Source organism: Hydractinia symbiolongicarpus, chromosome 3 (assembly GCF_029227915.1).
Source record: "Hydractinia symbiolongicarpus strain clone_291-10 chromosome 3, HSymV2.1, whole genome shotgun sequence".
NCBI classification, from domain to species: Eukaryota; Metazoa; Cnidaria; class Hydrozoa; order Anthoathecata; family Hydractiniidae; genus Hydractinia; species Hydractinia symbiolongicarpus.
Window position 1 is genome coordinate 23,856,789 of NC_079877.1, and position 22,899 is coordinate 23,879,687.

The following is a 22,899-nucleotide window of genomic DNA, read 5'->3' on the forward strand; positions in this document are numbered from 1 at the left end:
ATCAAACGATCCACCTTGGAACTATACACAATTGGAAACGCAAATATTCATTTGGAAGAAATGAGAAACGACTGTATTGGGATCAGGCCAAAATGACGTTATAAATGTATGCATGGGCGTAAGAAAGGGAGGGTTATGCCGTAATAATGCATCCATGGGCGGGAAAAAAGTAGGGTTGTGTCGTAATAATGTATGCCTAGGTGTAAAAAAGGGACGGTTATGTCGTGATAATGTATGCATGGGAGTAAAAAGGGAGGGGTACCCAAAATCTGTATCCAAAACAGAATTTGTTTCCGCTTTATTTTTATTAAACGCACAAACTTTCGTTATGTGTCCCTGCACCTCGACTTAATAATTTAATCTCTACCTAGGAGTATTTGGCGAGGTATTAATCGAAATTAAATCGAAGTAATTATTTTTGAAGCTCAAATATCCCACATACAGTCATACTGTGTTCATCAAACGATACATCTCTGTTTTTCAAATAATTAATTCGACTAAATAAAGTGTCGATTTTATCATCTTTGTTTTGGCTCATTACTTCTCTACAACCATGCCGCTATTTTCAAATTTCAAACTCTCGCCATAAGATAACGTGGCTATAAGCATTGTTAAGTTGAGACATCTCCACTGCTAACATCAACGTACTGATACCTTCATAGCTCTATACCATCGCATATTATTTTCAACTAGTATAATGACAAAAAGAATAACCTTCTTTGATGCTTACGAGTTTCCCATGATATTTTCCCATTTCTAATTTAAGTTAAATTTTAGCCAGAGAATATTAAATCTACTAATTTTAGAATTTTTTTTCGAGAGAATTAACTCATACAAATGGTTGAAGCTGGAAATATCGTGAGAAGCGTAGAATTTTTTTTTCTGTGTAGATTCCTTTTCTTAACGCGAGTACAATCTTGGTAAATGTGTGATAGGAACAAGGTTGTTTGAAAAAAAGGAATCTGCTGAATACGCTTTCAACAACGGCCCAGTTTTATTTGCGGCTCAATTTAAGGCATAGAAAAGATGCTTATTTCTTGACTGCCGTTAGTAAGAACATGTTTAAGTCACACACAGGTATTCTTTGCCAACACTAACAACACCACCATTAAATTACTAAAATCTTAACCGCAAGAAAGATGTCATTAGACAAAGACACTTTTGTGGTTTTTGTGAATAATAATGCTGGTACTAATCAGAAAGTACCGAGAGCTCTAATCGCAGCAATAAGGAAGTACCAATGTTATTTATATTGAGTATTCGGTTAATAATGTCTATCATGCCATAATGTGTATTGTTATGTATGATGTCATTGTTGTACTTTCTGGACTTGTATTAGACACAGTCACTGCACAATTAGGAGAGTTGGTAATTTAGCATTGTATAAGTCCCTACCAGGAATGGAGCTGCTGCACCAAAAAAGTGTGATTTCAACCTCCGAGTTTGACTAAAGTTATCTTCTACATAAATCTCCATATTAACCATGATTAACTGACAAAATTATCCGGATGTTATTGTATCCTCTTTCATAACACCTTTACAAAATTTTAATATGAAATCACCGCCACCTAGCGAAAAATTTGTCATTTTTAACTGACAGATTTTTCACCAATAAGGTATTTTGTTGATCCCGAGACAGTTTCCCATCATCCAACATTTCACGATATCTTAAGTTGGCGTATACTCACAACTACAATTGTGTGCGTACTTTTTGCTATTTCTTAAAAAAGCACCGCTCGACAAGTGCTCTGTTGCGGGAAGGGTGCAAATCTATTACTAATGCAGATGTGAAGAGTGGGTAAAGTAAAAATGCGCTAGTCGTAGTTGCTGTGCTGTTTTTATTATGGTACAATTAAAAGGGACAACCTGGGATGGTCTAGGTAATGAAAAAAATAAAAAGTCATTACGTGTAAATATGAAATTAATCAATAATAATTCTTATTCAAGAAAATTTTAAAACACGATTGTAGTTTTTAATTATTCGCTAGCTTTTAATGATCGGAATGTGTGATCAAACCGAATTATATTTTCTTGTTACCCTTTCAATTACACTGTGTCAATTTATTTTATATTGTTTTCTTTGCAGACATAATACAGGAAAAAATATTCTGTTTTTTTTTTAGCTGTTGCTCATAATGCCAATCAAGAACATGTAACAAGGTAAGATACACAGTAAACCCGACTCTTAACGAATTTATAAGAACTCTTCTGGCTCAACCTGCTTGGTTAAAAGAATGTTCAACTGTCGTTTTTTGGCAAATAATAAGAAATATATGTGGTATCACTGCATTCGTATATTTTTTGTTTGTTATACTTTATTTTAGCTGCATTCGTTATAATGAAGTGTTACCCGAGGGAGTTTGCATCAACCAACTCAAGAATCATCGAATTTATCAATCCCCTTTTGAGGCCAGAAAAGTTAACAAAATAATAGAATGGATTAGAGTATTATTCGATTTGACGAAATATGTCAATATATTATTCTTTCAACGGGCATTTTCTAGGTATCTTGAAAGGTAAAAGAATTATTTCTAAGGAAGCACAAAATACTTTATTCCAGCCAGATAGTCGCATCATGTTACAGGAAATAATAAACTGAGACATAAGGCCAGTTAGTTACGCACAATGTAGAGTTAATAAGCAATGTACTACAGCTAATATCAGCAACGTTGTTGTCAATAACTTTTTATGAAATCCCGTCATGTGAAAAACGCGCCAAAAATTGATTACGAAAAATTAAATAAAAGCGACAACGTAAAACTAAAACCAAAACAAGTATGACTGCTCTCGACATTCAAAAAACGTGAAACTGACAAAGAAACTGACAATAAGCCGTTTAATGCAAAATTTAAAGAGAAAAAAATTACATTTGATTTTTCTGCGTGCTTTTATTAGTAGTATTTGCATATGACATTTTTAGTTTATTAAAATATTTGACGTTCTACCCACAACCTCAACATCGTTCTTCCGAACCGAAAGAAAAACAGCATCTGATGGTTCACCCTCATCTGTATGCACATTTACGCAAATAATAATATTTTTTTGTCATAGATGGCCCCGTTTTTGTTTCGTTAGGTTGCTAATTTTGTCCCTGAGTTATTATGGAATAACTATTTTTTTTTTTCTTTTTTTGAAATTTCTTTTCAGGTTTACAATCTGTAAAGAAAATCCGGATTACAAACTTTTTCTACGAAAAATACGGCGCTTAATCAAGGAGAAATTTTCAGTGTTTCATTATTGTTTGCCGTTTTACGATAAAATTTTTTGCTATATACGACATCCGCCATGTTTAAAGTCGAGTCAGAATGATGAAATTATTTTGTCACCGCCCCATGCAGAAGATATTGTAAAGAAAGTGGTTGTGAGATTTTTTTAAACACAGTGATATACACTACATCATTAGAGTTACACAGATTGTGTCCATCTAATGTGTCATATCCTCGAACCGAAAATTATTCTTGCAATCAGTTTCCAATTGCTGACATGAATAACATTGAGAAATGTCAAAATATTGGTAAGATGAATTTTTAATTTTTCTTGACGCTGATAATTTCCCTTTCTAAAGTTTTATAGCTATATTTGCATCTACGGAACATAACATTCTACAAAACTACAATTGTCCAAAAAACAAAACGCGTTGTCAGCCTCTCCTCTATCTTGATGTTGCTTTTGTTTGCTAAATAATTTAGAAGTAAAACCACTTGCATTCATAAAGGCAACATTGATAGGAGGAAAGAGAAGCAAAAACGATACGATATCTTTTTTTTTTCTTTCGTTAAAAATCGAAAAGACGAGAAAAGACGAAAACCCGTCAAAAAAACCACTACACGCAGCTAACATCTTTGGCTCGCAGACAAAAGTGAGCATTTTAATATAGACTAGACGGACGGACGGACGGAAGCACCGTATTATTATATAGATAGGTACCCTAGTGTGTAACGCTAGGTTGAGTGCATAAGTCTAAGTGAACCATTATTCACCTTGATGGAGTGCTAAGCACAGGTATATGGTGTGTCGCAAATTCATGTGAGCGCTTAAATAAATACAGTCGTCCAGTATTTTAAAAGTCGCAGAAATGTTCCTATAAACGATTGAAAATTAAAGGACAGGAGAACTAGTTTGGTTGGTTGGAACAGGTAAATGATGTTGCAAATCTATCCCAGCCGGCACAAGACGTCTTTTAGACGTCTTAAGATGTCTTTTTTTAATCTTCTGTTAGAAAACGCTATTAAGATGTCTTTAATGCATCTTCTTAAGAACGTCTTTCAAAAGACATCTTTTATACGTCTTTTGAAAGTAAATAAATGCGAATCCTGTAGTATACGCATTTTAGATGTCTTTTAGAAGATCTTTAAAAGACGTCTTTTAAAAGACATCTAAAAGTTATCTAAAATATATCTTTTAAAAGACGTCTTTCTCTTTTTGCTATAATGCATCTAAAACGCGTCTTTTAAAAGACGTCTTTTCCTACTTCTAAAAGTGGTCTAAAATGCGTCTTTTAAAAGACGTTCGATTTTTTATATGGAAAATTCGATTTAAAATAACGGGGGTGTTCGCAAACTTAGTTAGCATGTTTATTTTGTAGGAAATCAATTTTTCACGAAATTGAAAGTGGTAATTGTCACTTTTAATTATTTTTAAATACTAATGTATTTTGGCGACCCTTCATAATACGTTTTTATTTCATTACGTCGTAATTTTGTTTTCCTGCACCCCCTGACGGATATTCTTTGACACTTGACCATTGGAACACTCAATAAAAATTGGCGGTAGTTTCATGAAAGCATCTGCGGGATACCGGTCGTTTAAAAAGTAAGTATTTTTGTTTTGTGATTCTCGGAATAGAGTACAGCGGTTTTTAGTACTAAGTCTAAAGGTCAAATTCGTGTTCGGTTTCCCTGGACACAAAAAGTCGGTCCCGGCCATCTTTTACAGAAAGATGGCGATATGTAAACAAGCAAACCCAGCTAGCCAGCCAGTAGTCAAAAAAAAGGACAAAGACTGGAAAGAAAATGTTAAAGAAATCAAATTTGTTTTCTGGTTTTGGTGTTTAATGAAGGAACCGTTATTTTTATTCTATATGCTTTTATTTTTAGACAAAAACTATTTCTTTTAACCTTGAAAGAAATTGAGAAAATGTATATATTTTGTTTTTGTTATACACTGCTGAAGCTAGCTAATTAGTTATTAGGTAGCACCTAGCTATATAGGACGCTAGCTAACTTCAAGCTAAATGGAAAATACTGTCTAATTTTATCTTTATCTAACTCTAATCCTAACCCTGTCTTATTGCTCTTCGGTACAAACTGTCAATGGAAGCTCTGCCCTCCGCCTTTCTTCCTTTACCAGTCAATCAACAAAGTCAATTTTTCATATTTACCATTCATGACACTGTCCAGGTGTTTCAGAGTGATTTTAATCTGCAGAAAGTTCAGTTATGCCATGTTTACATAATATCAACATACATAAAGAGACCACATAACTAAAAACTAATTATATTTTGGTGTCATTAATGAAAACATGTTTTGGTAAAATAAAATTTATATATATATACATTTTGTTTTTTAAATTTGAAACAAACCTTCAACTAAATTTTCAGATACTGTCACTTTGGGCAATGAATGATTCCCGTCTCCGCAAAGAAAGGAGATTGGTTAATCAAAAAGTTGACGAGATTTTAAACGGTGAAGATAGTGATCAACATGACCTGTTAAGCAATCCTTCTGACAATGAAAATGATAGATGTATCAGTTGTTATGACGAGCCTTTAGATTCCTCATTCTCATCAAATGAAAATGAAATTCTGTATAACAGTCTGGATACAGTGACCAATCCAGAATCATTAATTTTATCTGACATTTCACGATGGGCAGCTAAAAGTGGATGTTCCAGAGAGTGTTTAAATCAACTTTTGTTGATATTACGTAAACATGGCATGACTGAACTTCCTGCAGATAGTAGAACTCTACTTGAAACACCACGTCATGTCGAAACTGCTCATAAATGTGGTGGAATTTATTCTTATGTTGGTATTGTTAAACAAGTGAAAAAGATGTTAAAACTTCACCACTGTCTTATGAATGAAAACAATCTTTTTTTGACAGTAAACATAGATGGCCTTCCTTTGTCAAAGTCATCTCAATCACAGTTATGGCCGATCCTTGGTTCGTTGAACAACTCTGACAGTGTTTTTGTTATTGCTCTCTATCATGGCACCTCAAAGCCCAATTCTACAAATGAATTTTTGGAAGATTTTTTAAACGAAGTAAATTTTCTTCAGATAAATGGCCTGGAAGTTGAGGAAAAAACATTTCAATTTTTTTTAAAAGCATTTGTATGTGATGCACCGGCAAGAGCTTTCTTGAAGTGTGTAGTCAGTCATACTGGGTATTATTCATGTGAGAGGTGTAATATAAAAGGCCAGTATATTGACAACCGAGTAGTATTTCTTCATGATGGTTCAGAAATAGCAAGGAACGATCAACATTTTAAACAATTTTTATACCATCCACACCAGAAATGTATCAGTCCATTAGTCTCTCAGCTTAATTTTGATTGTGTGTCAAAGTTTACATTGGACTATATGCACCTTGTGTTGTTAGGAGTGATGAAGCGTATGTTGCAGTTCTTAACTAAAGGGCCACTTCAAATCAGGTTATCATCTAATCACATCTCACAAATTTCTTCTCGCTTGAATAATATTTCTGGTTCTATGCCAACAGAATTTAATCGTCAACCAAGGCCCTTACGTGATCTTCCATACTGGAAAGCAACTGAATTCAGGCAGTTTTTGCTATATCTTGGTCCAGTTGTTTTGAAAGGGATTGTTTCTCATAATGTGTATGAACACTTCCTTGGTCTTCATATTTCAATGAGCATCCTTCTAAATGATTCTAGTCAATCTCGTTATCGACTTTTGGGTTATTGTCGAGAATTATTACTCTGGTTTGTCAGTAAATCAAAAGATGTTTATGGAAGAAAATTTATCTCTTACAATGTCCACTCATTGATCCACTTATGTGACGATGCTGAAAATTTTCAAAGTTCCTTAAACCACCTATCAGCTTTCAAATTTGAAAATTATATGCAGGTGTTGAAAAAAAATGTTAGAAGTAATAATAACCCGGTTGCCCAAGTTATCAAACGAGAAAGTGAATTGTCTTCTTTGGTTGAAAAGTCTAAACCCACCCCATTCATCTCTGCTGATCACCTGAAAGATTCTTGTTTTTTACTTGAATCAGGAAAGTTTTGTGTTGTTAATGAAGCTCAAAAACATTCTAACCAAATAATTGGGACAGTTTTAAAACCTTGCAGCCTTGGAAGTATTTACAAATCACCAGCAGAATCATCTTTGTTAAATATCTTTTTTGTTGAAAAGATTACTGGTAAACGAAAAGAATTTCCAAAAAACATGTTGAAAAGAAAAGTTGTTTGTTTACCACACCGAAATGGTTTTGCTCTTTTTCCTTTTCTACACGAATTTGAAAAAACAAAGTATTAGAACTTACTTGTTATTCATGTTTGGCTTTACATTGCTTAATATGAAAAAGTGCATAAAGCATATAACTGTATATATATATACTATATTTATATGTTTTTACATTTTTACAAATTAATAAGTTTCTCTTTTGTGATTATTTGTTGAGCAAATTGTGTTTTCTTTCCGATTGAGCAACTTTTAGGAACGAAATTCTAGTTTGAGTGAAAAGCCATTATATACTTTAGGTACTTACACAAAAATTAGTGTATTTTGTTGTAACTCAAGTTGACCTCTACTATTTGGGATCCATTTTACATAATTTTTCAGTTGATATAGTTGAAAAGGTTACATCTTGTTACATATTGTGTGTACAATATATTATAATTACAAATAAAAATAAACGGTGTCGTCCTTCTTTCTTTAAATTACACGCTATTTTGTGTGCCCGTTGCACAACACTTTTCTGGCGGACAGACAAAATACGGCTATTATTATAGAGATAATAATAATAGAGTTAGTAACAATCAAGACTCAGCTAGTATAAATTTAATCAATGAATTGATTTCTCAATTTCTTTCAAGGAGCAATCATTTTGTTTAATGATGCATTAAACTCTTAAAAAGAAAGACTTTTGCAATACCTTTTTTTAATTTTTTTGCTTATTCTTTATTATTTTTTCATAGATTTGGTAGCAATGAGTCATCAATGTGTTGAGTTTATTGATCGAGGCAGGACACAGATGTTGACTATCCCAAACGAGTGGATCAGTGGAGACAAGTTTTTTTGGCCCAATAAAAGTGTATATGAAGCAGGCAAACTCTTCAAAGCCAAAACACTCCCAAAAGATGATTGGCAAAGATATAAGATTACCAGGATCTTAAAAAACGGTATTTATAAATTAAATTTTCAAGATGTTGTGATATCCTTAACAAAATAAGACAAATAATTTTCAAGTTTATAAATATATATATTGTTTTCGTTTTTAGGTAATGAAAGTGAATGTAATGCTGTGTCAAGCAGTATATCTGATAACGATGAATCAGAAAGTCCAGGTGTGTAAATCTTGTTTTTCCAAAGCCAATTTTATATCCATGCTTTTTAAACATGGTGTAATGTTTACTTCTAAAATTTTACTTGTAGTTTATAATGATTTGCTTCCCCAAACCTCGGAGTTAGCATTGCCAATTATTCCATCATTTTCTCCTCCAAAGAAAAAACAGCAGTAAGTATTGTCAAGAAATAAATATTAAAGTATGTATGAAAAAACAAGCGCTAAACCGAAAGAGTTTCTATATATATATATATATATATATGGATGAATTCTTAAGATAATAAAAAGTTTTTCTATAGCAATTGAACAATCTAAAAGGCTAGTATTTTTTTATACATACTGTATATTGAGACATATTTTACATGTCTTAGTGATTATAAAGAATTAACTTATTCTTCAGCCTTGCTAACGATGTGTCATTCGAAGTTCCTGACACACAGAATCTGAGTTTTTTGAACTTGTGCAATGTGGATAACAGGTAAATAAGATTATTTATTATATTGTGATTGTTTAACACCCTGTCTATAAAAAACTTGTTAAGGATTCAATTTCATTGGCATTATTGTTTACTTTTAATAGTTCGGCTTTCAATAATCTGTCATCAATATTGACACATCAGCCTTGCTTTGAAGAAAGTGGAAACACGTACGTTTTTGATTTAATTATTTTATTCGTTGTGTGATAATATGTTTGTAATGTGAAAATGTATGTGTAATGTTTTATTGAGTTTTTGGGTCATTCTGAAGATTAGTTTCCGAATTTTTATAGCTCTCAAAGTTCATCAAAAAAACCATCATTAGACTCGTTACAAGGTATAACTTTTCTTTGTAATCTTTGTAAACGTCCAATACTATGTTTTTAATTTTCCTTTGTTTAAATGGGTTTGTTACATTTTATATACAATTTAGAAACATGCAATCAGATTCTGGAGAATCAAAAGAAAATGTGCAGGTACCTTGTTCGCCTGGAAAGGCGAATAGATGGTATGGAAGGGCAAAACCAGGTACCAGTTGACAAAAGGCCTCTGGTTCAAATTGACAACAGGGAAGAACTTGAGCTTTGTGAGGAACGTTTGGGAAATCCTGAAGACTTCACGGCAATGGTGAGGTTTTTATTAGCCTGATATCCCATTTTAACATTGAATGATATTTTTATTATTTGATCATTATCATTTAATGTCGACATCATGACTCAAATCGGAAAGCAATGTAAAATTGTTCAGTTTTAACTTTATGACTTTAAAAATAAACATCTGTTTATCGATAAACGCATTGGTGGGAACCAGGCTTTAGTGATTTTATTTATATTCTTAATTTTGAAACTAGCATTATTGTAATACCTTTAATTTACACAATCTAGTTTATCTTTTTAGAAACAACAAATATCACAAATTGGCGGGGTGGACTACAGAGATGCTGTACGTCTCGCAATGAATAGGTAAAGGTATAATTTTTTCTCCTTAAGGAAATACACTCTCCTTAGTAGTTTATTTCTACTTACCTTTAATTTTAATTTTAATTTTCGTCAGGATCTTCACCACTACATTCATGGCGCAAGCCAATTTAAAAGGCAAGAAAGACAAAGTCCCGCTGGAAGGGAAATTAATTTATAGAATTATAGTAGGTACGTGTATTAGCTGATGTATTACGTTGTTACCCTTCTATGTATGGTGTGTTTTCTCTTAGTTTTTGGATAGAGAGATTGATTGAGAAAGGCACGGTTGATTCAAGTTATAATGTTTTAAGAATGTTCTACTGTGCTACAGTCATTTACAAAAATAATGAGTAAATCGTTTTGCTATTACATAGTATGCAAATGATCGCGTTAGGTTCATTGGTCTATTTCTCAAACATTTACTGACTACGTTTCTATAAAAATCTATTATTTATCTGGAAATAAGCTATTTCTTTCTCTCTAGAATCTGTCAACGAGCGTTTTAAAGATGCGAACGAACAAGAGATGAGACGCATAATTGGAACCAAACTTCGAAACGCTCCCAGTCAAGGATCAGGGACATAAGGGGTACCTTAAATGTATAAATTTCCAAAAAACAAATAAAAAGCCCTTTCGACTTACCTCATTTATGAATGTCATTTATACATTTAATATATCTCTTTTTGTTTCTTCTGAACAGACTTCCTTATTATTTCCAATATTTATTTTGTTTATTTCGGCCTTGCAAGCGTTACGACGAATTTCAACTACTAGCAACTTTCACAAAATTTTTAAGGTGACTCTTTCATATGGCCTAAGCTCAATATGCTTAAGATTTTTTCGACTAGAGTTCCAATTTATGCTTTAAATAGCATGGATAAGTTCACAAGTAGAATTCGTATTACAGATTATTGTAATGATCACAATTTGTAAATATGAATATATAAATGAATTGTATAGTGTTGATTATTAATAATATTTTATTTATTTATTTCCGGTTATATTTAAATTATATTTATGTAATTATAAAATATATTTATTGTACGAGTTTGATATAAAAAGTTCAAAATATTTTTATCGCAAAATATTTGTCGTCTTTCATGTCGTTATTTCTGCAATTTATTAAAAATGTACGTTTTAAAACGTTAACGTAAACGTCTTAAATTTATTTTATCAAATGCCTACAAAAACAACAAAAACAAAGGAAGACGTCTTATAGATAGATAAAAGAAGTCTTTGTCAAGATGCATTTAAGAAGTTGCATTTAAGATGCATTTTAGTCGCTTCTACATCTGTAAAAGGTCTAAAAGGCGTCTTTAAAAAGACGCGTCGTAATAGTTTTTCTTAAAAACGTCTAAAAGAAGTCTTTGGGAAGATGCATTTAAAAAGTTGCATTTAAGATGCATTTTAGTCGCTCCTACATCTGTAAAAGGTCTAAAAGACGTCTTTAAAAAGACGCGTCGTAAAAAAATTTCTTTAAAACGTCTAAAAGACGTCTTTGGAAAGACGTCTTTTAAAAGATGTCTAAAAGAGATCTTTTGGAATGCATCTTTGAAAAGACCTCTTTTAGACGCTTAAAAAGATGCATTATAGACGGACAAATCAGCGCTAAAAAAGACGTCTTTTAGAAATGCGGAAGATGTCTAAAAGACGTCTTTTAGACATCTTTGTGCCGGCTGGGATGTGGAATGCTTACAGCTTAGAGATTCTTAGATATGTTCTTAGAGATCATTTGTTCTTAGCACTTGTTTCATTCTGACGAGATGATATCTGGAAGTTTAATATTCTGTTTGTTTTTGTTCTATTGCAGGGTCTGCTATGATTCGAACTATTCGGCCCGGATTACATTGCGCTGTTTTGTTTGTAAAACATTATATTGCCACCGATATACAAAACCTTAAAAACGTTGCCGCACTTATATTTAGTGCCGGAGTTTCTGTTACATATAGTATAATTAATATAGCAGAAAAATAGAGATAATTTTAGATAGGATAGTAAGTTAGGAGAAAAGCCTGTTCCAATCCACAATGTCAGCATTTCTCTGATAATTTATTATTCCTTCGTCGGCATGTCGAGCCAGAGAAAGAATTTGGAATGGTTATTTATAAAATTCAGTAAATCCACATTCGCCCGTCCCTTATATACGGCGTAGCTAAGTGCGTGTTTCGGCTTCTGCGTAAATTCCATGCATATTCAGTACCAATTAATCTTAAAGCCAAACTGCAGACAAGATGCGGCTATTATTAATAATAAATTCTAGAAATATCATCTACTGATTCTTACTAGGAAAGAAAAGCAAAGAAAATTCATCAATAACATGTTATAATGGCGATGGTATTTTGTACAACGGTACTGTTAACATTACGTCAACTGGTAAAACCTGTTTACCATGGAACATCAATCCATTTTTATCTTCGCGAGTATACAGTAATTTAATTAATAATTACTGCAGAAATCCGCAAGGCTATGCAACAGCTCCATGGTGTTATGTTAATGCTACCAATCGAGATTGGGAATATTGTGATGTGCCGAAGTGTACACAAAATGATATGAAAGGTATGAACCAACTTATATTACGATTAAGAGCTAATTCCACAACTAAATTTCACAACTATTTATATTAAACCTCCTTTTTCAAAATTAAGAAATAAAGGACAACTCCATGAAGTTGATTTTTCGTCATCGTACACAATATTAAAGGTCGTTCGTTTCATGGTTGCATTGTTTATCCTATCAACAGATACCACTTTTGCTCCAGCCCAATACACATCACTGCTGCTTTCATCCGAACTATGTGCTAACTATATTTACTTGATAACTTGGGGTCTTCTAAAAAATTGGGGAGTAAATTGGAAGGTTGTTGCTTCTGTACTTGAGTAGTCTAAACTGTCTTAACTTTTGCAACAGATCTTTTGTTACTCTTAAAGTTAAATTCATTCGCTTACCATCTACAACTTTAGTTTTGTTAAATAATTTATCTCATTCCTTTTTGAAGCTTTAAATTAAGTTTTTTTTTCATCATATTTTTGTTTCATTTCTCTCACTTTTAATCGCACAATATGCTATCCCTATCTTCTTTTGCTTTTTCACTCAATCATTGAAGAGTACAGTGGGACCCAATTGTAATAGTTTGAATTGTTTCCACATTTAAATTAGGTTTCATTCTAAAGATAAGATCAAGAATAGCAAGATCTGACTCTCTGATGCCTTATTTGTTGTTGGAACATTTGCTGACGATTTCAAAACATTTTCACTGGAATTCCAGTGCGATTGATCATCTTATTGTCGTTCCAATATAATTACGAAAGAATGAAAAATAACTTCTAAGGATTGCTGTGTCATGCCAAATTCTTCAGATGTCTCCTCAAACAGTTTCTTATATGCACAATCATTATGAATCTCATTTTCGAAATTACTGATAACTGGCACACCCTCGAAGACTGGAGAAGCATCTCTACAATAGTTTACTTGGGTTTGGCCGTACTTTTAAAAATTGCAGCTTTATAGAACAAAATGTTAAGCGATTTCCAATGAGAGATACAAAATAACTCTTGTCCTTCCAGAAATGCATTGAAATATGTTGCAACTCCAGCTTAATTACTCCCTCTAGGATAAGAAGCCTTACATGAATTTGACTTTACCCCCATCCGATGGTAATCGACCAATCTCCTTTTTAGCAAAACTTATTAAATCAACTTTTATAACTTCATCAACTAACAGCTTCATAATGGCTTCTCTAACATCGTTTGTATACCGATCACCCTAAAATAAAGAGCTTTACTAGTATTAATTTTATTTTTTAAACAACGGCTTTTTTCTGTAAACTCAATTTATCGTCTTTAAACCACAAATGTTTGATTCGTAATTTTAAAGTTTCAGTACAAATGAATTCACTAATTTTCTTGTTTTATCATTTTTTCATTCATTTGTGTTTTTAGTTCTTTTACCCCATCCCTCTGTTTCTAAAACTTTTCACCGCGGACTCTATCTTTTTGTTTAATGCTGATAATTTCTGATAGAACACTTAGTTTTCATACTTTCATGAAGCTACCTCTCTGTTTGTCATAGCTATCTAAATATTGTTTTTAAAAAATCTACTTCCTTTTTTTATAGTAGTCGACTCCTTTTTTTTGCTTATAACAGGTCGTTTAAGATCTTTATTTATTAGTTCCTGAGATGGTAAGATCTAATTGCTACATGTAATCGAGGTGGATAGATCTCAAAAGCAATTTCAGTTATAACTGCGAAAGCTTTAATGCAAGAAGTTCTCAGTACGACCTTGATCATATCGATCTTGAATCAGGCATTATTTTTATTATAGCGTGACACTCTGATTTGCAGTCTTTTCATTCTATTGTACAATGCAGTGTCACTACAGTCTAAAACAACTCTGTCTTTCTCAATGAAACTTGCAAATGTACTGGCTTTACTACTGTCATTTAATTCTTTAAACCAATGTAACACTTCAGAGTTCTTCATTATGCACGATTTTTCTATGCAGAAACGAGAAAAAATATCTATTTAGCCTAAACTAGCTTTTAATGACTAAGTCAGGGAAAACCGTTAATTAAACAACAAAGTCTAATTATTGGCACAAATTCAGTCAATTTCCAACATTTCCCAGGGATGTAGATAAAATTTAATCTTTTTTTTTTTCATTTGTGTGTCTCACTAACAAAAGTCTTAAGTCCAAAAATATATGCTTTTACCAATTAATTAAACCGTATGTTAAATTTCCAAGTAACAACGTTGCACTGCATTGTACTATTTAAGTAGTAACTAGCTATAGTCAGAATGTTGCAATTGCAGCTTGTAGGGTTTAGAATGCTAGCTACGCAATAGAATATAATCAACATAGCTGCAACAATGTCAACACAAATAACAGGGGGATAGAGGTGGAATTTCCCAAGAACTCAAGAACCTCAAGTATACATACAACCACATTATACACAAATAGGAAAGTCGCATTATTGGGTAGCCTAAGGATCCAACGGCTTTTTAAAAGATGAAACCAGTACCTAACTTTAAATTTGATAATATTTCTGAACAAATAAAAACTTCAATTTTCTGTGACTTTCGCTATAAACTTTATTGTTACATATTTCCACAGAAAGCTGGCATTAACTCTTTCACTCCCAGTCCTCCGCACAGCGGGTGATAAGAAACCCGCGATTTTTCCCTGTCCTCCGCCCAGCGGGTGATCAAGTCGGGCGCGTTTTTAGGGCGGTTTTTATTGGACAAACGGCGCCTCGTTCGAAAGCTGATGAAATCGGCGACAGGAATCTGAATCAAAAAATCTCATTCACAACGATTTTCAGACCATTTTGAATTTTGTCTAGAAAAATTTCAGAACAAAAAAGGAAAATGATGATGACATGAATGATATAGTTAATTTTATGACTGAAAGTGATGGGCAAATTGATCTTGGGGAGGATTTTGACCACACTGATGACAGTGACAATTGAAACCACCCTGCAACTGCACCTGCAGTAGCATTACTCAACACCGGTGAGGAGTTTGCTACAGACCAAACTGTACAAGCCACTAAAAATGAGGGAGATCAAAACAACAACAATGATAACAATAACGCTGACAGTTGGCTAGGGCGTGGCAGAGGTCGTGTTCGAGGTCGAGGACGAGGTCGTGCCAGGGGACGTGGTAGAGATAGAAGACGTGACAGAGATAGAGAACAACTGCAACCTAATGGTAATGATGAACAGAATTGGAACTGGGAGAAGGAAAGGGACGAAGAGCGCATAAGAGCTCCTCTACCTAATAACCCAACGCCTTTAGACTTATTTTCGCTCTACCCAACCGATGAAATATTTCAGCTTCTTGTTGATGAAACAAATCGGTTTGCTGAATAATATTTTGAACATAACCTTGAAAAAAGGAACAATACATATGCTGGGATGTGGTTACAAGTAACGTGGGAAGAAATGAAGTCATTAATTGCTATTATTTTGTTGATAGGTATAATTTACAAACCGTCAATTGATATGTACTGGGTGACAGATTCATTGTTATTTACTCCTGTTTTTTCTAAAATCATGAAAAGAAACAGATTCCAACTAATTCTAAAGTTCTTGCAGTTCAATAATAATGAAGATCCTAACTTTGATCCACAAAGCGAAGATAGGGACAGGCTTCACAAAGTAGACCGCTGATTGAGATGCTGCGTGAATGATGCTGTTTACTACGCAGGACAGAACTTGAGTGTTGATGAGTCTCTCGTACTTTTCAAAGGTCGTTTGAAGTTCAAACAGTACATCCGAACTAAACGAGCAAGGTTCGGAATCAAACTTTATGAACTTTGTACCTCCAGCGTAATAACTCTCGATTTTTTAGTGTACTGTGGAAAAGGTATGTTTTATGATGAAGACGGCAATGAAGGGATGCCAACAACTGAGCGTATTCCTGCATCATTGATGGTCCCGTACCTGTACAAAAATCACATCTTGTTTACTGATAACTTATACAGCAGTCCGAGTCTTGCTAAATACTTTTTAAACCATGGTACACATCTTTGCGGAACAGTTAGAAGTAATCGTAAACATTTCTGCAAGGATATCATCGATGTCGCGTTGGAAAAAGGAGAAGCATCTTCTTACAGATCAACCAACAACAACAAAATAGTTGTTTCAAAATACGGAGCCGCAAAGGACAAATCTGGTAACAAACCAAAAATTGTTTTTTTGCTATCAACATGTCGTTCAGCCATAATGTCAGAGACTGGTCAGGCAAACAAAAATTTGATGTAGCGATCCGCAAACCCACTATGATAAAATCGTACAATAGCCACATGGGAAGTGTTGACATGGTCGATCAGCAGCTGCGTACCAAAGATGTCCTCGGAAAACACTAAAAGTGGTACAAAAAGGTTGCTTTCAGATCGATTATGCAAGCAGTATTGAATTCCCACCAACTTTTTTAGTTTCGTACTTGGAATTCCTACAGGATGTTATTGCAAGTTTAGCCAAGCAGAATGACCTACCACGGAACTATGTCCCTGGTAATTGTAGAGAGAGACTTCCTGGTAAACATTTTCCATCAGTACGAGTTGCAGACGAAGATGCAAAAGACAAAAGGCCGTTCAAAAATTGCCGTGTTTGTTATGCAAAAAATAAGCGCACCGATAAAGGCCGTCCGCTAATACTGTCTATATTTGTGAAAAGTGTCCATCACAGCCAGGACTTCACCCTGACAAATGCTTTGGGATCTATCATACTCAAGAGCATTTTGATGAATAAAGGGATGTTCTTGTTAAAATTATGTAGAAACAATACGCGTATATTTTGTCACTTTTATGGACTTTTGAAGGTTATGACGTCATCGGCACCGTTTATGATGTAAATTTTCTCCTTTTTTGGTTCTTTTTAGTATTATTGCATAATTACTCACACTCTAGATGTTTTCTTTTGTTTCATTTGTTTTTTTGATAAGAATTCAGGTAGAAATGGCGTTATACAAAAAATTAGCCTTTTCAGGCACCTTAAACGTTTACCGCCATCATGGAAAATATTTTTTTATATAATTTTTCTTGTTTATATTTTATGTGACCTTATAGATTTTCTCAACTATATCTAACTGATTTATGTGTTGAAAAAAAATTTAACTTGGTTTTTACCATTTCTAAAAAAGAATTTGTTACTTTTCAATAACGATGTAAGGATCTATTTATAGATTGTGACGTCACAAATTTTAAATTTAATTTTTCTTTTGAAAGTTTTGTTCCAAATTATATAACAACAAAAGGGTGAAAATTTCATGATGATTCCTTTTATACTTTTGCAGATACTAGCATTTAAGTTAGTAAAGTTGAATTCCAAAGAAAATACTCGGGAATATAGGGTAAAAATAGCTCACATAGGGCGCCCGATATTAGTTTTAATAAGTAGTGGTCAAAATAGCACCCCTTAAATTTAACAGGTATATTCCACAAATCTTTAAAAAAAATTTTGACGGGATTTGGTCACGTGATTAAAAAGCCTTACCGCGTCGCAAAGTCCGTGTTTAAGGCTTCTGTATATATTTCACGCATTTTCAGTACGAAGTGATCTTACCAACCATACTGCAGACAAGAATTTGTAGGAATGTCTATCATCAATTTTTTAAAATAATTTTTTAATTTAAAACTAATTCTTAGGCAAAAAAAGCGAGAAAGATTTATCAATAACGTGTTATAATGGCGATGGTATCTTGTACAACGGTACTGTTAACATTACGTCAACTGGTAAAACCTGTCTTCCATGGAACATCAATCCATTTTTATCTTCGCCGGTATACAGTAAATTAAAAAATAATTACTGCAGAAATCCGCAAGGCTATGCAACAGCTCCTTGGTGTTATGTTAATGCTACCAATCGAGATTGGGAATATTGTGATGTGTCGAAGTGTACACAAAATGATATGAAAGGTATGAACCAACTTATATTACGATTAAGCGTAAATTCCACAACTAAAATTTCACCTTAAAAAAATTTCTGCCAGAATGATAAATTCCACAAGAACGCGCTACCTATCATTCACAAGTTAAAAATAAAAACAGATATTTCAGTAGACGACAACTTGTGCTTCTTTTTCTGATCTATCTTCATCGTAAACACATGCAAAAAAGAAACCAGAAATGCTATGAATTAAAGAAATAAACAAAAAACTTTTCGACAAAAAGAGTAATAAATTGCAACGCTTCGTTTTTGTTACTATTTTATTTAAGTTATTGTACTCACTCAAGGTTTAACAGTAGTCATGTCGCAGTATGGAGTTAAAGATTTCGAATTCAACTTAAAGTTTTGAGAACAAAATTAAAAATTAACAATGCACACACTCAGAACGTTATGGCAAAAATTTTCCCTGAATTAGAGTAAATCATTTTTCCAAAACAGATTCAAAAAGTTCCAAATTGCGCCAGAATACATTTTCGCGAATTTCGCGATTATCTATTTTTAGGTATTGCTAAGGGAATTAATTCTAGCCCCACAACAGTTAATTCACTTACTATAACTACTACCAGTACTAATGTACCATAAGGGGAAAACAAACTTAAAAGGCGCAAAATATGTTTAGCACTTAAGAGCTATTTGCTGTATTTAGACTAGTGTTAAATATTATTGTATTCCGTTTCAGTAAAGTACAAGGAAGTGCTTATTGTTGGCTTGGTTTTAATATTTACTTTTGCTATTGTTCTGTCCATCTGGAAAATCTGTCGTATACGAAAAAATAAAACAAAAGGTGAATAATTTTCATATCACAGAAATTAATTTTTTGATGAGTTAGTACTTAGTAATAATAGCCTGAAAGAAAGTTTTGAATATAATAATCATACTTGACTTCATAACTGACTTCGTTCTGACAATGAAAACCAATAATAGCTTATTTTGAAAATCACATTATTATATGATTTATATGAATTTTATTATGACTTTCAAAAACTCAAATTTTCTTTATAAATTTGGGTTTTCAAAACACTTCACTGAAGGGCTTACACGCCCGGAAAATCATTTATCACCTATCATCATATAAACCAATAAAGATATCGCAACTTTTATACACCAAATGCTAGGTCAAATTTTATTTATTATTTTAATATATTTTAATTGCTTTTAGACAATATTGATCCATATAACGTTTGTTCTGCATCTGACCAAGAAATAACATCACAATTATTGAGGTTGCCTTCGCTAAGTGAAAATTGATAATAACATGAGGAAGATAATATCACTATATTATTGTCAATTTTGCGATATGACAGCACAGTAGTCTATTGTTATTGCAAATCATTTTAATATGTGTCAGAAAAGTTCATCAGATATCAGTTCATCAGAGTTTATTGCTGGAAATAGTTGTTATAATTTTCCTACGTTTTTGACATTGTAAAAGATTTTTCTGAAATAAATTCAAAATTTAACGAACTTAAATTTTTTATTTTAACGACTTTTGCTCGTTATTTTTACATCGTCCCAAAACTTTGTGGACACTAAGTGACAAAATGTTGAAGATGTGACAAAAAAATTAGGTCGGGGATTATTTTTGGCCACCTATTTATAGGTTAAATTTTAGTTATGTTCAAGGAAATCACTTTTGCGAATTTTCTGCAGTCGTTGCAAAGTATTTCTGATCGAACACTAAAGAATAGATTTCTATCTAATCTTAAAAGGTCTGCAAACTTGGTGGGGACTTTCATTTTTTAGTGTCATCAGCTAACTGACTGGCTATAACACTTTTGAGATATTCTAAATCAAGAACAAAATCTTTAAAACGGTCCGAATTGATATTCGGCTAAATTCTTTGCTAAAAGTGACGAAGTTTAAGGCCCACAAAACTTTGATCCGTTAAGGTTTAGTCGATAGGATGCAATTGCAAAAGTTCAAAATAACGCAAAATAAACAACAAATGTAAAGTTTCACAATAATAGACCGTCTAGTTGTGCTTAACAAAAAATGAAAACATACATGTTTGATAATGACCAAAATTTTCTTACGTTGTTCTCATACATTTTGTCAAGCTATACACTTGAAAGTCTGTTTTATCGTATTGATAATTTCTACGATGTTTTACTTCTTTTGAGGAAACAAATGATCGATTCTTTTTCAAAGAATGGGGAAATATTTTTATGTTGGACTCCATCAATTCTCTTCTCGCAATCGTTGATTTAAGATCTTTTGCAGATTCAAGGCTTAACATTTCTCCATCGTATGCCCGAAGAAGGTGGAGTAGCAATTGAGAGATGGAGGGGATGCTCTGCAAAAGCAAATTTTTAGATAAATCTGCAATATTAATAGTGCGTACGCTCGTTGCATATTTAACTAAATGACTTTCGATGAAAAGTTGAAAAAAAACCAAAAAAACAACAAATGTAATGTTACAAAAAAATAGACCGTCTAGTTGTGCTTAACAAAAAATGAAAATATACATGTTTGGTAATGATAATGGTTGCTCCAAACATACTTCTGCCAGGCTTTTGTGTGGAAAATGTATTTTGAGACACGACTCGGCGTATTAGGTACGTAGCTAAGCTGATTAATTTCTGTTTGTATTGTAGCGGCAAGAAAGGATTTAAATTTAAAGAGATATAAAAAATTTGCAATAAGTTGTTGATTGTTTAGTAAAAATGTAGGATCTTAAAAATTATTTCCATCCCAAAGCAATTAAGAAAGTTTGATCCATTCTATGAGCTGTCTTTCCAAATGGTTGTTTAAAAAGTGTATACATTTATTTAGCATTTGAAAAACAAATTAAAAATCTCGATAAAGGGTAGAAAAGAAAAGGTAGAATACCCATTTTACTAGCAATCAATGAAATTTCTATAAACTAGTCATCGTGTCACCATAGGCTAGTGATTAGTTATAAAACGCAAATGTGTCCCAAAAGAATGGAAATTTATGCCTCTCTGAGCACCGAAACGGGAGTAGTCGTGTGTTCGAATCTCATGTTGGTAATTATTATTTTTTACTTTTTTTTTCTAATTTTTTTTTTCAAAAAGATAAGTGTTCAAAAGCATTATTTAACTAACTGGTAAAGTAAAGGTATTTCCACCAAAGTTTACAAAAGTGAATGTAGGAAGAATTAAGGTCACCCCAAATGTTTGGAAAGTAGTTTACGAAAAATAAAATTTCCACAACCTTACGTAAGAGAGAAACAAAGACGCTGCACCATATCTATTTATTAAATACAACGATTTTACAAAATTTGGTTAAAACGTAAGCAAAAGTTAAATTATATTGTAAAAAATGACAAGAACGGAATTCTTTTCGCTACGCCAACATACAGAAATATGATTTCGGAAACATTTCGAAAGAACGTAAATTTTCCGATCCCGTTCTTGTTATTTGTCTCCGCGCCATAAGTGCACAGAATCTTTTTACGAAGTTTGCTGGTTGTGACAGTGCTGGTAATATATATTCTTTTAACTACAGCTATTTCCGTTTTTCAAATAAGATTTACTCGTATATTTTTTTTACTTTGCTTTTTCTCACTGAGTAACTCTCTTATACCCCGTTTTTTTTTGGTGGGTCTACTGAATTACTAAATTTTGCAAATTTTAGTTGGGGCTTGTGGTTTTTTCTTCTTCCTGTCAGTCAGTTTACCCCAGACTGACCTATTGAAAATTGAAATTTCGGGAAATTTTCTGTTCAAGAAGATCTCACAAATCAATTTTGAAAAATAACTGCATAGTGTTAGAAAATATTATAGCCTATCTGAAAAGCAAAATATGTCGTGTTTAACTTCGTAACAGAAATCATAATCTGATACACAGCGTTTTGTAAACTTTCTTCGCGAGGTTGTTTACGTATATCATACGTCTTGTTATTGTTAATATACATACACACTTTCAGTATTATACATACATAGTAATTAATCATACTAGGGATTGTTGCATAAATAAAGATCAACTCTAAAATGAAATCTGTAAAATAACTTGTTTTGAGAAACATAAATACCTAACATGGAAAGTATATTTTCAAAAATCTTATCTATATGTCTGTTTCGCCTGCTTCACTATTTCAGCAACAAGGTTTCTAAAACACTCGTTCACTGATCAGAAAAAATGCCAGTAACTGGAAATCCATCTTAAAAAAAAGTTTTTCTTTATTTGCCAAATAGCCCCGAAACATTCTTTTTAACACTTTGTTTTTTATCGCAACTCTGTAATAAGCTGTTTTACCATTTTTATCCTTTATTGTTACATCAATAATATAAAGGAGTAATTCTTCTACGCAAGCAACATGTCTAGCTTCGACAGCACAATGTAATGGAGTTTGCTGGTCTACATCTCGACAATTAGTATGAGTTGCGTCATGCCGCAATAGTAATTTTAACACTTCTATATTACCCCTCATTGCGCTGAAATGGTGACAATCACCGAAACATCGCTACCATACGTAAGAAGAACTTCCACCATTGGTATCTTATTATACCATACAGCATGCATCAA

At 32.8% G+C, this 22,899-nt stretch overlaps 2 protein-coding genes across 2 annotated transcripts; both read left to right on the forward strand.

Moving 5' to 3' along the window:
* Positions 1 to 1,468: 1,468 nt before the first annotated feature.
* On the forward strand, positions 1,469 to 19,876 carry LOC130636337 (plasminogen-like). Its single transcript, XM_057446017.1, has 7 exons — positions 1,469 to 2,160; positions 2,325 to 2,516; positions 3,148 to 3,514; positions 12,252 to 12,521; positions 18,112 to 18,381; positions 19,092 to 19,196; positions 19,572 to 19,876. Exons 3-7 carry the CDS (start codon positions 3,484 to 3,486, stop codon positions 19,658 to 19,660), a joined length of 765 nt encoding a protein of 254 aa, XP_057302000.1. The 5' UTR covers positions 1,469 to 2,160; positions 2,325 to 2,516; positions 3,148 to 3,483; the 3' UTR covers positions 19,661 to 19,876.
* On the forward strand, positions 8,171 to 11,050 carry LOC130636336 (uncharacterized). The gene is made up of 10 exons (XM_057446016.1): positions 8,171 to 8,367; positions 8,467 to 8,532; positions 8,621 to 8,702; positions 8,932 to 9,009; positions 9,111 to 9,176; positions 9,300 to 9,343; positions 9,440 to 9,633; positions 9,904 to 9,968; positions 10,060 to 10,154; positions 10,450 to 11,050. The coding sequence occupies exons 1-10, from the start codon at positions 8,175 to 8,177 to the stop codon at positions 10,548 to 10,550; spliced, it is 984 nt and encodes a 327-aa protein (XP_057301999.1). The 5' UTR covers positions 8,171 to 8,174; the 3' UTR covers positions 10,551 to 11,050.
* Positions 19,877 to 22,899: the final 3,023 nt, after the last annotated feature.

Coding starts and splice junctions, on each gene's coding strand:
- LOC130636337 (XM_057446017.1), top strand. CDS start 3,484: ATGAATAACATTGAGAAATGTCAAAATATTG. Junction 12,522..18,111: donor TACACAAAATGATATGAAAG/GTATGAACCAAC, acceptor ACTAATTCTTAG/GCAAAAAAAGCGAGAAAGAT. Junction 18,382..19,091: donor TACACAAAATGATATGAAAG/GTATGAACCAAC, acceptor ATTCCGTTTCAG/TAAAGTACAAGGAAGTGCTT.
- LOC130636336 (XM_057446016.1), top strand. CDS start 8,175: ATGAGTCATCAATGTGTTGAGTTTATTGATCGAGGCAGGACACAGATG. Junction 8,703..8,931: donor CCTCCAAAGAAAAAACAGCA/GTAAGTATTGTC, acceptor CTTATTCTTCAG/CCTTGCTAACGATGTGTCAT. Junction 10,155..10,449: donor AATTTATAGAATTATAGTAG/GTACGTGTATTA, acceptor CTTTCTCTCTAG/AATCTGTCAACGAGCGTTTT.